Source organism: Aspergillus undulatus, assembly GCF_047715775.1.
Source record: "Aspergillus undulatus strain CBS 261.88 unplaced genomic scaffold BDV17scaffold_28, whole genome shotgun sequence".
Classification (NCBI taxonomy): domain Eukaryota; kingdom Fungi; phylum Ascomycota; class Eurotiomycetes; order Eurotiales; family Aspergillaceae; genus Aspergillus; species Aspergillus undulatus.
In genome coordinates, this window is record NW_027396632.1 from 233,665 (window position 1) to 245,496 (window position 11,832).

Genomic DNA, 11,832 nt, shown 5'->3' on the forward strand with positions numbered 1-11,832 from the left:
ATTCAAAGTATCCAATACAATCAAGGCATCCACCAAGATCATCTAATCAGAATAAGCCGCAATTCCCCTCTCAATCTCAGCAATAATCCCTCCCGCAAGCTCAGCAGCAATATTCTGCAACGCAGCCGGAACCTTGGGCGTCATGGCATTCGTCAGCGCCTCAGTCGCGGCCTTTTGAGCCTCCAGCAAACCAAGAACATCCGCAGCGAGCCCATCACCCTCAAAATTTGGCTCCGCCGCAATTACAGCATCAACGAGGTCTCCCACATCAGAGGAGAGATCCCGAATCGGGGAGACGAGAGCAAGAGCGTCGAGGTTGCTCAGGGCGTCGAATGTCGCGATGCTGGCTGCGCCATTGTTGATTATGGTTACGAGCTCGTTGGCGGCGGACTGGACGTCGGCGCCTGGGACGGAGGCGGAGACGTAGGAGGACACCGTGGAGGATACGACGGCGACTTGGTCGCTGATGCCGGTGAAGACGTTTTGGTAGTCGGCGAGGGCGCGCTTTTCCTTCTGGGCTGGGGCGGCGAAGGTGCTGGAGAATAGGGTTAGGGTGAGGAGGGTGGTGAGGAACTTCATTTTGGAAGTTGGTGGAAGGCTTCTTAATCTCTCAAGATATTCAATAGAAATTTTGAGGGCTCGTTTATATTCCGAGTGTTCAGATGAAGAGGGTACCTTCGGATGGTAATCCCCTATTTATGCTCCGTTGAGAAGTCTCAAGACCTCTAAAATACAACCTCGGAGATTTCTGCTCCTCAGCCAAACTTCATAAAGACCCGAGCATGTGCTTCGACATGGGTGCGTATGGTGGGACGAGGGTAGGGTGTTTACCCCGAGAGTCTGTCGAGAGCGGATCTCAAACGATCGATGTCGTCTTTCCCCCGCATACTGACGGGGCCCTGGGCCTTAGGCTAGCTCCCTCGTGGTCAAAGTGCGTCATAGGATGAGCTTGTTACCCTATGTCTTAGTTTGGCTGGTCAATCAGGACAGTGTTTCTTGCAGCCAATTGTTAGATCTCATTGGTGCCCACAATATTGTCCTGGGTATCTATCTCTATTCTCTATTTTGCGGGGTCCAGCCGACGATATCGAAGATCACAAGTCGTTGACGAGGATCACTGTGGAGAGAATCTTGCTCTGGCTCTATCGTGTCTGAATAAGCTCTTCCTTCTTAGTTCCGACACGGGGAACGATAGCTTGACATTGATAATCCGATCTCTTCGCCATGAGGCGGCAGGATAGCGAATACTGGAGCCATGTCAAGGTGCACCTGTGCGTTGAATAAGAAGAATCGCAATGTTTACTCCACACGGACATACATAGCAACAACCTTGACATTGTGCCACTGCTATGTATTTCGATATCGCGGGGCATCTACACTAGCGAAGCACTCCAGATGACGAGTGCACCAATAGCAGAGTTACCTAACGTACCTGACGGGCTCGAGGTCCTGGTATTCCGTCATGGTGCAATGAAAGGCCAGCCCTCGGCTCGTCGCATGCGTGTATCCGTGACGAAGTTTGGACGAATCTCCACCAGTTGTATTCAGTCGCCAAGTGTATTGGATGTGACTTCATTTATTATTCTTGCGGGGCGCCGCGATCTTGCACCCGCGCGAGATTAATCTGGCGCGGGGGAACAGGGGTAGTTCTGGAACGGGCCTTGAGCGTGGCTTCACATTGCACATTTGAGAAGGCACGGGCATTGATATCACAATTGCGACTTTGGAATAGGTGGTCATCGTGGTTCCTAGCGAGTCTGTTTATGTGCGTTGGGACAAATGTCTCTCGACGGGATAATCAGGGTTATGGACCCAACCCCGCAGTGCGTCGCCTACAGATATCGTGCAGAGCTAACACATCCGAAGGTTTATTGATTGTAAAAGTATAATTACGAGCTATGTGCTACTATTGCTCAGTGCTAGACTTCAAGGAATGAGTGAGATTGTCTATCAAAGCCAATTTTACTTTTAGGTAATACCACGCCCCACGCCAACAAGTATTCCTCAGCCCAGCTAGAGGTTAGCATGATGCCATAGTCAAATCTGGGAACAGATCAGTTAATACCATACATATCGCTTCCAAGCTCATCAGCAAGATTGTGATCATGGTCAAAACACAGAAGACATAAACAAGGGAAGTCAAACCAAGATACCTAACAAAGTAGGACGTCGAGCCCCAACCACGTAGATCGCACATATGGAGTGGTTTTCGATCACCTGATGTCCGTGTAGCTTGGGTGAGATCCGTGAATAGTCTTGTCGTTCTGCGGGGCTCGCTGTCAATGGCAAAGCGGATGGTCTCGTTGCTCCAACAAGCCCGTAAACGGTCTGGTCCATATCCAGCCACCACTTAGGAACTTTGACGTAATTGTAAGAAGCTTGAAATTCAACGCCGCCGCCACCAGCGTCGGGGAGGTCCTCACTCTCGCCTGTGAGTATATTGCGGCGGAATAAATGCGTCTAGAACCTGTAGCGCATTCCAATCTGTTAGCCAGGACTCTGAACAGCGTCTAGAAGATGTGGAGTGATACTTGTATCCTAGCCTGGGCTGGTAATACCGACTCATAGTCATTCAATTTTGCGGACGTATCCCTCGGTGCAGCAAATGCGTAGACTAATTCCCATATCATCAAACAGCTCGAGAGACTCATGAGTCATGGTGTGGGTGGTAGGGAGCGGTGTTGACAATCAAGCAATTTTGAAAAGAGAAAGGAGGGTCGGGGATAGAAGGCGAAAGAAAGGAAGGAATTGGGCGGCGGTGTTGCTGAACAAATATGCAGATTAGTCAGCTGTCCTCGCACACTGAGCCCGCAACGACTCATGACAACCTTAGCATTGTTAGTGAATGCCCGCTCTTTTGTCGTTCGAGCTACCGAGCTTGAGGTGGAAAACTTCAGCCTGGTTTGATGTATTGTCCGGAGTGAAGTGTGGGTGTTGGGCAAAGTTGTAAAGGAGAGAGGTCTTGTCAACGAAAACCTTTCAAGCCATTGATTACTGCTGGCTACGATGATGATATCTATGAGGGTGGTTGCTTTTCGTCCAGAGACAGCTCACTCCCAACCCCCATCGTGATATTACAAAGATGACAGATGATGGTTTACAGCAGTAGGTTGATCAACAATATCAGCTAACCAATATCAAAGTTACTCAAACAATAAGGCCATGTCCGAGTTCCTAGGCTCGAAACGCGCAACGCCAGTCCGCAAAACTCCAAAACCCCCAGGTGTATCATGTACATCATTAAACTGTCACAAGAAGCACACCTTCCTCGGCATAGTCTGTCTTCGTGACCTTTTCGCGCAGACATTCATCTTCCTGGTCAGGCCCATGCACCGGTCCCACAAGGCCAAGCATCCTATCGTCCAATCCCCACATTTGAAGTTCACTTTCGGCCATGTATTCATCTTCAAATATCGTGGAGATCGCTTCGAATCTGGTTGAATCGACGTGAGAGTCTTCGAAGTCTACAAAGTAGCTGGGAAGCAATGCGTTAATACTAAGTCTCCAGACAGGAGATGCACTTGATGGCTGTCAGAACCTACCATTTATCTTGGTCCTCGTCGTAAATGACATTCGCGGGTCGGCTGTCGAAAAGGACAACATTGTGACTGTATATTTCCCTGCAACGACACCAGCGTCAGGCTTCATGATGAATCAATAACTTGAGTAACTTACGTCATGCTTTTCAGGAATGCCTGCCTGATCCTCTCTCTTTTGGCAAAATCAAAATACCGGAACTCCTCCAGGTTTACCCCAGGGACCATGTCCATAAGTATGAAAACAATCCATCCACCTGGAACAGGCATAGTGCTACCTTCCTGTTTGCCTACCACCAGACTTAGCAGGCGAGGAGACACGGAGCAGTTTCTTTCAGTAAGCCAAGTCAGAGCGTGTGTCTCCCGCATAGTGGCGATACCGTAAATGTCTGAAGCCTCTCTGGCACGGACGCTGTGATCTAGAGAGACGTCCTTCCCGCCATCCTCTGGTATTCTGTTCATGGTCACGATTAGCTATCTTGGCAGCCGCGGCTCATCATGGGTCTGACTCACTGCATTGAAACCTTGAGAATGGCTTTCTTTCCAACGGATTTACCGTGGGTCTGCCGGACGCGGTAAACAGCATGCACCTCCGAAGTGTCTCTGCCCATCTCGTACTGATAAGAGTCGGATAGAACCACTCTCTCCGAGAGTTTTTTGATGACCTTCCACCTGGACCCGTCGGGCGGGTTGTAGACACTATTCTTGTATCGTTTGCCGATCCACATTGTCACAACCAGGGCCGCCCAGGATAGAATGACAAATTGACAACTGCAAACTCTTCGAACTTGATGAAGTGTGCTATGTAATCTGGCTCGCCGATGAAAGAAGATTGAAGAGTGAGAAGTGTCGAGAGAATCGGTTGAGAGTTTGTTTACGATCATCTGGAGGTGGGAAGGTGGTTGCCGCCGCGCCATTCCACATTAGGAATAGTCACCAGGCACCTCTCACGTGGTAGGTATCTAGATCTATACATTCACAACACAAGTCAACAGCTTCACCATCCGTTTGCATGGGCACTGTGAATTCTCTTTTGCTTCGCGACTCTACTGGAACCTTCCTTGGATCAATTTTTTTGTTGTTGGTTCATCGACATTTTACGTTGCGACACTTTCTACTTCAAGCACACTTCTTTATTAGAGCCCTTGAACTCCGTTTATCGAACTTATCCAAGCATCCTTCTGTCTCCCGCCCCCCAAAGCTCCAACATTTTCTACTCAACATGGCAGAAAGACCGAATCTTGTTACTGGCAATGAGATACTTGGTATGGCACTCCCGGAGCTCCTGACTCTTCAGGGCTACCGAACCACATCGTCTGCTCTCAAGAACACCGTATACGCCGGGCCACTAGGTGACTGGCAGATCGAATCGGAGGCGCGTGAGCTCTTTAACTCAGAAGACTTGCGGAAAGCCAAATTCGTCTACGAGTCACCAGAGGAAGAGGCGGCGCGAAACTCAGAATACCCGATATTTGTGCATATGGAACAAACTCTATGCGGCAACGAAGATTCTATCTGTGGGAAATTCATGTTGAATGCACTCTCTCCTGTCACGTCAGTCGCGCACGCCAATAAGCTCCATGTTCGCTTCGGCGACTTCAAGGCCTGCGCAGAAGGCTCCCGCGGCCAAAAAGACGATGACAGCAACCCCAAGAAAGGAGACCTGGATAAGAAAGACAAAAAGCGTGTTGTGGGCAGGAAGAAAGAAATAGACCAGAAAACGCATACGGACAAGAGAAATGATACAGATAACCTGCATAATATACCAGATATTGTGGCGGTTCGGTGCAATCTTCCCAGTCATGGCTTCCATCGTCGGATACAGGAGGCCACTATACCATACATGCTACTCTCCGGAGAAGCGAAAACTCACTGGAACCATAATTTGTTGTCGTGGTACAATAAATGGAAGAACAACAAAATGGAGTCTCCCATACGAAACGCCCTTGGTACGGCGACTACCTCTTTATGTTCAACGCACGAACCTTTTCCCTCTTAGTTCGCTGCTAATGTGAAGACTTTTTTTTTAGGTCAGCCAGCTTTGTATATGCACATATACAAAGTGAAATATGGCTTTCTGACTACTTACAACCAAACTATATTCCTTTGTCAAAGGGCTATACAGAATTACAACGGAGAATCGGAGGTGCAGTTGTACATTTCGAGGCCAATATGTCACACCGACGTCCCATCCGAAGGGTCGTCGAGACTTTCAGTTCGCCAATGCATGTATTATCTCGCTCATCTCGTCGGAAAAGGGAACGACTATAAATTCGACAACCCTATTCCTCGGGATGAGTGGGTTGTTTTTAAACGTGATCCTGAAAAGTTGAAGCACCCCCCGCTTACGCCATATCGTGGTCAGCTCAAGACACTCGGAGACGCGCTGTGGGCGATGAGCCCGGATATAAAGAAGAGAGCGGCACCCACGGCCCCCGTCAGACTTCATTCTGAAGGAGACGGGACATACTCTGCTATTCTGACCTTCTACGAAAAGGACATCAAAGACAATATTGTGATCATCAATGACCAGAAGGTAAAGGTCGTGTTCGAAGACGACAACACGCCCGGTCCTGACGTTGGTGATGACGACGAGGACGACGAGGATGACGAGGATGACGAGGATGACGAGGACGAGGACGATGAAGATCGTGCCGATGAAGACAACGACCGTGGTTCAGGCATGGTCACGACAACAATGATCACGACAACAATGGCACATCTCGAGCTACGCCAATCCGATCCAGACTCTCGAGTCCCTAGGACCGCCAGCCGCGGCAAAGGGCATAATCTCTTGGACAGGCTCAAGGGACATAGTTCAAATCCAGCTCTCAATACACCCAACTCGGACACACTCCAGTCCTCGCCGCCAGAAGACTCAGCTATGAGGCAAATACCCCCAACCCCAACCCCGGCTTATCGCCCCGGCCACGGTCCAAAGCCAACGCCAACTTCAGAACCCGCTGCAGAAGGTAAGGGCAAGAAAAATGTAGCATTCCTGGAGGAAGACAAGGAAACGCGTACAGACGATAATGGACCCGGTGATCAACCCCAGCGCCGCCGGAATCAGCGTGAGCTTCAGCGTAGGCAGGACCCCACGAACTCAAAACGCCCATTTCCCAAGTGAAATCGGTATGCTGCCGGACTATGGCATCTCTTCACGTTGCGGCCTCAGTTTTCTCTTTTTTTTTTTTGTCTCTGATTTGATTTTGTATGAATATACTCCATTGGCAGGCGCCCGGTATTTCGTCGCAATTCAATTTTGCTCTAAATTATCTCTGTAAGGCGGGCCTATACGGGAATTTCGAACAGGTACATCTGCTAGTGAGTCCAAGATAAGTTGGGTCATCCAAATCAATCTCAGGATAAGCTCTCCGTGTCTTTACTATAAAAACCCCTCGCTTTCGGCGAGACCGCGCACAAAGTCTCTATCCAGAAGGCATATTGCGCCTTCTTCGCCGGGTTGAATTAATTCCCGATCTTTTTTCTCGGCGAATCGGACCGGAAGCTCGGGGCTGTCTTTGGAATAGGCGACGAAGATATGACCGTCATAACGGTACTTGTACGAGTTGCCCATATATACCGTGATATGGGGGTCACAGCGGGAAAAGCTCTTTTGGACCCCAGCACCCCTAGTGTCCGTCACACTCAGACCGAAAGCCTGTGTGGTATTGTGATCACCCATGCTGAATCCAGGTAGTTAATGTTAGTGAAGTCCCAGCCTATATTGACGGTTTGATGGAGCTGGATGCTTGAACTCACCGAATCCAGATCTTTCTCATTCCCTTCTCCAGACACGCCTGCCGGCACAACGCCTCTACTGTTTTAACCCTTCCAGCAGGATCGTCCACCGGGCTGCACAGCCACATAACCTAAAGCTTTCGTCAGTTCCAAAGGCATCAATTCGCAGTCGCGGCCACGTACACAAGGATCCTCCATGCTCCCACTTCCCATTGTCCTTTTCGGTTCTTGCTTCTTCAGTTGATTAGCTCTTTTCGCGTAAGACTGCGTTGACATTTTGTGAGCTTGACAGTTGACCGCAAACTGGACCTAATTGAAGTATACAACCCATCCGGCGTTTGTGACTGGCGGTCTGTCTGCGGTTTATCCAGGTTAACATAGTGACTGCTCCGGGACGGCCTGCTTCTACCACTTGGGTAATATTCACGGGATGGGTCAATATAGTGACTGCTTCTTGACGGACGGCTCCTCCCATTCGAGTAGGACCCATATGCGTCGCCGGGGTGTAGTCTGTCCGGATCCCTGGGGTATCTGGCGCGGCTTCGCCACGTCCGCCTTTTGTCATTTGAGTAGGGGCCAAACCTTTGCGCTGACTTGGAGGTCACACTCGTCCAGACCTCCTCCTCCGCTTGCTTTCGTCCTGCGGAGTTGGTCCTGGATTGGGGTCTGCGTCTGGGCTTTTCCTCCCGGATTTGGCCCTCTTCTAGCTCCAACCCTGACTCGTACTCCCTCCCCGAGTGCTCAGTAATGGTGCTTAATCTGGACATTTTGCTGTATCAATGCGAGTAGATAGATATAAGACGTAATTATATGATGTGAACAATAAGTCGACGGGTAGTATGCCTCGAGTGTATCATGAATTTCATATTGAGCATGCTGCCAGTCATGGCAGTATATAGCATTTTCCCTCTGGTTTAATCCTTTGTACTAGGCATACCAAACGAGAAACCTTGTTCAAAGCATTTATAACGAACAAGGGGTTTCAGCATCTACTATCGAATGTGTATGAGCTTTCAAACTCCCTCAGGAGCCTTTAATCGAGTTTTGGCTGGCAGATTGAGAACCAGATAGTCGAGACTTTTGAAGGAGTGCGCAATGTCGGGTTTCAGTCTTTCATATCATCAGTTTCACCCGGTTAAGACTTTGTTCTTCTTAATTTCTATCACTATCTCATCGATCAAGGTCCTTTATACGGCGAAACCAAGGCATTCACCCCTAGCCACTTTCACAGCTGAATAACAGTCTTATGCCATCGAGATTTTTCTTTAGACTAATGTCCCCCAATCGACCAAGCCTTGGCCTTTACCGGCTACGAGGCTCCTATGACATTGAACCACGAAACTGTCATAAAAATTCAATGACCTTTGAGCCTCATACGGCACCCCATAGACAGGGATGCTCATTGTTTTGGGACCTTGATCTCACAATGCCACAAAAAGCCACACGGGACCCTTCCTTTCGTGTTCTAACCGTCCAGGTTAGGAAGGCATTTCCAAATCCATCTACTGCATTCAGCCAATAGGCCTGTTACAGCGGACAGTAGAGTATTACTGGACTTCTCGGAGCACCTCGTATGTGCGCGTCGGATTTCGGTTCATACGAAATACTCTGCCAGAAAATGATTACCTTTGGTACCAATCTGGCAGATCTTCCAGCATCTATTTTTGGATGCTTCAGGTTAGTGAAGGGTTTGGTTCTTCAAAGACTCGATCAAAGCCGGGTATCCAATGAACGGTGTCACATGCGTCTTTATCTACTTTTGTGAACGCTGAAGGAGTTCATTGCTGTTCTTTGCCAGGAGCGCGACAAAGGCGTTTCTGAACTCGACTGTCGATGCCACTGCCTTATTCTGCTACTTAATCACGGTCGAGGGCCCTTTCCTCAGTGGTCTTCCCGTTCTCCGTTATACCTTTCTTTTTGCATTTCTTCCTAGGAGATTTCGCATTCGCTCCAAGTCCCTCAATCTTGAAACAAACATGTCCCGTCACGACTCCCCCAAGTTACAACCGGCCCAAGACTCCCCTACCCTCGTAGGCCCTGGGGAGCTGCCAGGCTCCGGGTCAATAGGAGAACTCTCAGAGACAGTCTCTGAGGCTGGATCATATCAGGATGATGATTTAGCACGCGTCGAGGTAGCCGAAACAGAGATGATCAAAGTTGGTGAAGGATACGCTATCTGCGGTCTATTCGCCGACAATATCGAGTCTCCTTTGTCGTACTTTGAGGGCGGACACTTCCCTGTACACCTTGGGGATTGCCTTGGTCCTGAATGGCAGTATCGTGTGATCCACAAGCTCGGCACTGGTGGTTTTGCCAACGTCTGGCTTTGTCGCGTCCTCGGCCGCGAGCCAACCGAATACGTTGCATTGAAAATCGTTCAAGCGCATCTCTCCGGGGAAAGAAGCAGAGAGGTTGCCAATGTTCGCCATTTAAAGGAGCTGGCCAAGACAGATCCCGCCATTGCGCAGTACTGCCTTCTTCCTTGGATGACTTTCAGCTTGAGAGCGTGAACGGATTCCACCAATGTTTCGTCTATCCGGTCGCAGGTCCTCAGGTGAAGGATATTTCGAGAACCCTCGACGACCCTCATAGCTATTTGAGAAATTTCAGCCGGCAGGCAGGAGAGGCTATGGCTGCGCTTCATCGTCATGGTATCTGCCATGGAGGTAAGCCGATTCCCAATTCCGGATATCAATAACTTATTCTAAGTGTGTCCCAGACTTTCGACCCTCCAACATTCTCTTCCGTCTAGAAGGTCTCAACGGGCTGTCTGAAAAGGAGCTTCTGGACGTTCTTGGAGAGCCCGAGGGAGCAGACATCCTTCGATCACAGAACGCCAACGAGGACATATGCCCCCCCGACTACATCGTCTACCCGCTTGAGTTTGACGATAGATCCATCTGCCGATTGGTCAGTGACAAGATCTGCGTGATTGACTTTGGTGAATCCTTCGATATGTCAACCCCGCCTCCAGCAGTCGGTATCCCACTTCATTATGCCTCGCCAGAACTGGCCCTAGACAGTGTCTGCGGTGCAGCAAGTGATATCTTTGCCTTAGCTGCGACGATGTACGAAATTCGGTTTGGTGACAAATTGTTTGATTTGGCGAGGGATGACATCGACGACTATCTATATTGGATGATCAACCAGCTTGGCCGGTTACCTGAGCCCCAATGGTCGAGGTGGGTCGATGAATGGAAACGGGTACAGAAGGAGCGGAATATGAGGCGCACTGGCGGTGACTGTCAGACTGATGGCGACACTACTGTACTCGACGATAGCCACCTAGACGAGGCTACAGTACGCCGCGCCACTATACGGAACCAGCTGAGCACAAAAGTGTTCCATCTGATTTCACTGCCTGGCCCATCAGTGTGCGGTTGGCATGAGCCACTCGTCGAAGAGGAAAGGGAGCTTCTCGAGGACCTTTTCTACGGGATGACTGAGAACGACCCGGAGAAACGGCTATCCATAGAGCAGGTCCTTCAACACCCCTGGTTCTCTTACGGGGTTGAGAAGTCTCCTTCCGCTGAGGATAAGCCTCAACCTACGGATATCGAGAAGCCTGCATCTCCTCGAAGTGAAAATTCAGAAACTGTTGATATTGTGGGATTTCAGCCAGTTGAAGATGAACAGCCGCAGGCCCCCGACGTCGATGAGACTGGTTCAGATGATGTTGAGATGTCTCCTGTGGAGGATGATACCAAGTCCCAATCAGGTCTTAGTAAGATCTCAGAACCAGAGGCCACGCCGAAGACTGAGCCAGCGGTCAATGAGCTATCTGTCAACGAGCCAGCTATCATCGAGCAGCCACGAGGCCATGCTGTTCACGATCTGGAATGGCCGTACGGGGTGCAAGCGGTGCGGTTTGGTGTCCTTGCTGTCTCAGCGTGGTTATGTTGGGCGTTTGGGTTATAGCGTTGTACTTATGGCATTGCTTTGTATATTCTTCACATATACTAGCGTTAATTGATAGAATAATCAGTCGTGATCCAACATGCATTTTCGATAGTCTAGCGAATAACGTGCGCCCTGTCCATTCATCGTCGCCTGTTTTCCGAGAGCATGTCTTAGTGCTTTAAAATACATCGAACCTTACTCTGATAGGCTCTACCAGTCGAATTTCTCCTTCGCTGCCTCATATTGTCATCCGTTTGACCTCCCGACTGTCATGTAGGGTTACGGTTCGGCACCTCATTTCTCGCATTTGACAACCCTAGATACCCTTTGTCAGTCTCATCCATCTTTCATTTGTTGGGCATTCATATATTTCTTCGCACTCTCTCCGACAGTGGTGCAGTTACGAATCTTATTAGATGAATATATTGTGCTGGTATAACCACACCGCTCGGGGGCAAGGTACGGCTCAGACACCCAGCAGGAACAACATAACGAGTTGCATCAGTTATAGCATTAGGCTTGACTCTACACAGTTTTATCGCATCCTTGGCTCTCTAGTTGCCGAAAAGAGGTCTTACTGCGATGTATACTTTAGGGGTACAAACGCGGAGGCGTGGAGGTCACGTGAACTGCCCATAACGCCGCGGGGATGCAA

At 49.5% G+C, this 11,832-nt stretch overlaps 5 protein-coding genes across 5 annotated transcripts; 2 read left to right on the forward strand and 3 right to left on the reverse strand.

Moving 5' to 3' along the window:
* Nucleotides 1-42: 42 nt before the first annotated feature.
* On the reverse strand, nucleotides 43-579 carry BDV17DRAFT_291924 (cell wall mannoprotein 1 family protein; the record flags this gene model as incomplete). Its single annotated transcript, XM_073762251.1, has 1 exon — nucleotides 43-579. The coding sequence occupies one exon, from the start codon at nucleotides 577-579 to the stop codon at nucleotides 43-45; it is 537 nt and encodes a 178-aa protein (XP_073615015.1).
* A 2,977-nt stretch (nucleotides 580-3,556) lies between these two features.
* Nucleotides 3,557-4,388, reverse strand: BDV17DRAFT_101663 (uncharacterized protein). Its single transcript, XM_073753698.1, has 2 exons — nucleotides 4,050-4,388; nucleotides 3,557-3,990 (listed from the first exon to the last, which is right to left on the reverse strand). The coding sequence occupies exons 1-2, from the start codon at nucleotides 4,262-4,264 to the stop codon at nucleotides 3,672-3,674; spliced, it is 534 nt and encodes a 177-aa protein (XP_073615016.1). The 5' UTR covers nucleotides 4,265-4,388; the 3' UTR covers nucleotides 3,557-3,671.
* A 370-nt stretch (nucleotides 4,389-4,758) lies between these two features.
* On the forward strand, nucleotides 4,759-6,663 carry BDV17DRAFT_291926 (uncharacterized protein; the record flags this gene model as incomplete). The annotated part of the gene is made up of 3 exons (XM_073762252.1): nucleotides 4,759-5,485; nucleotides 5,567-5,579; nucleotides 5,652-6,663. The coding sequence occupies 3 exons, from the start codon at nucleotides 4,759-4,761 to the stop codon at nucleotides 6,661-6,663; spliced, it is 1,752 nt and encodes a 583-aa protein (XP_073615017.1).
* A 258-nt stretch (nucleotides 6,664-6,921) lies between these two features.
* Nucleotides 6,922-7,553, reverse strand: BDV17DRAFT_291927 (uncharacterized protein; the record flags this gene model as incomplete). The annotated part of the gene is made up of 3 exons (XM_073762253.1): nucleotides 6,922-7,222; nucleotides 7,299-7,408; nucleotides 7,461-7,553. The coding sequence occupies 3 exons, from the start codon at nucleotides 7,551-7,553 to the stop codon at nucleotides 6,922-6,924; spliced, it is 504 nt and encodes a 167-aa protein (XP_073615018.1).
* Nucleotides 7,554-9,253: 1,700 nt separating this feature from the next.
* On the forward strand, nucleotides 9,254-11,195 carry BDV17DRAFT_291928 (kinase-like domain-containing protein; the record flags this gene model as incomplete). Its single annotated transcript, XM_073762254.1, has 3 exons — nucleotides 9,254-9,697; nucleotides 9,775-9,943; nucleotides 9,997-11,195. The coding sequence occupies 3 exons, from the start codon at nucleotides 9,254-9,256 to the stop codon at nucleotides 11,193-11,195; spliced, it is 1,812 nt and encodes a 603-aa protein (XP_073615019.1).
* Between the last annotated feature and the right edge of the window lie 637 nt (nucleotides 11,196-11,832).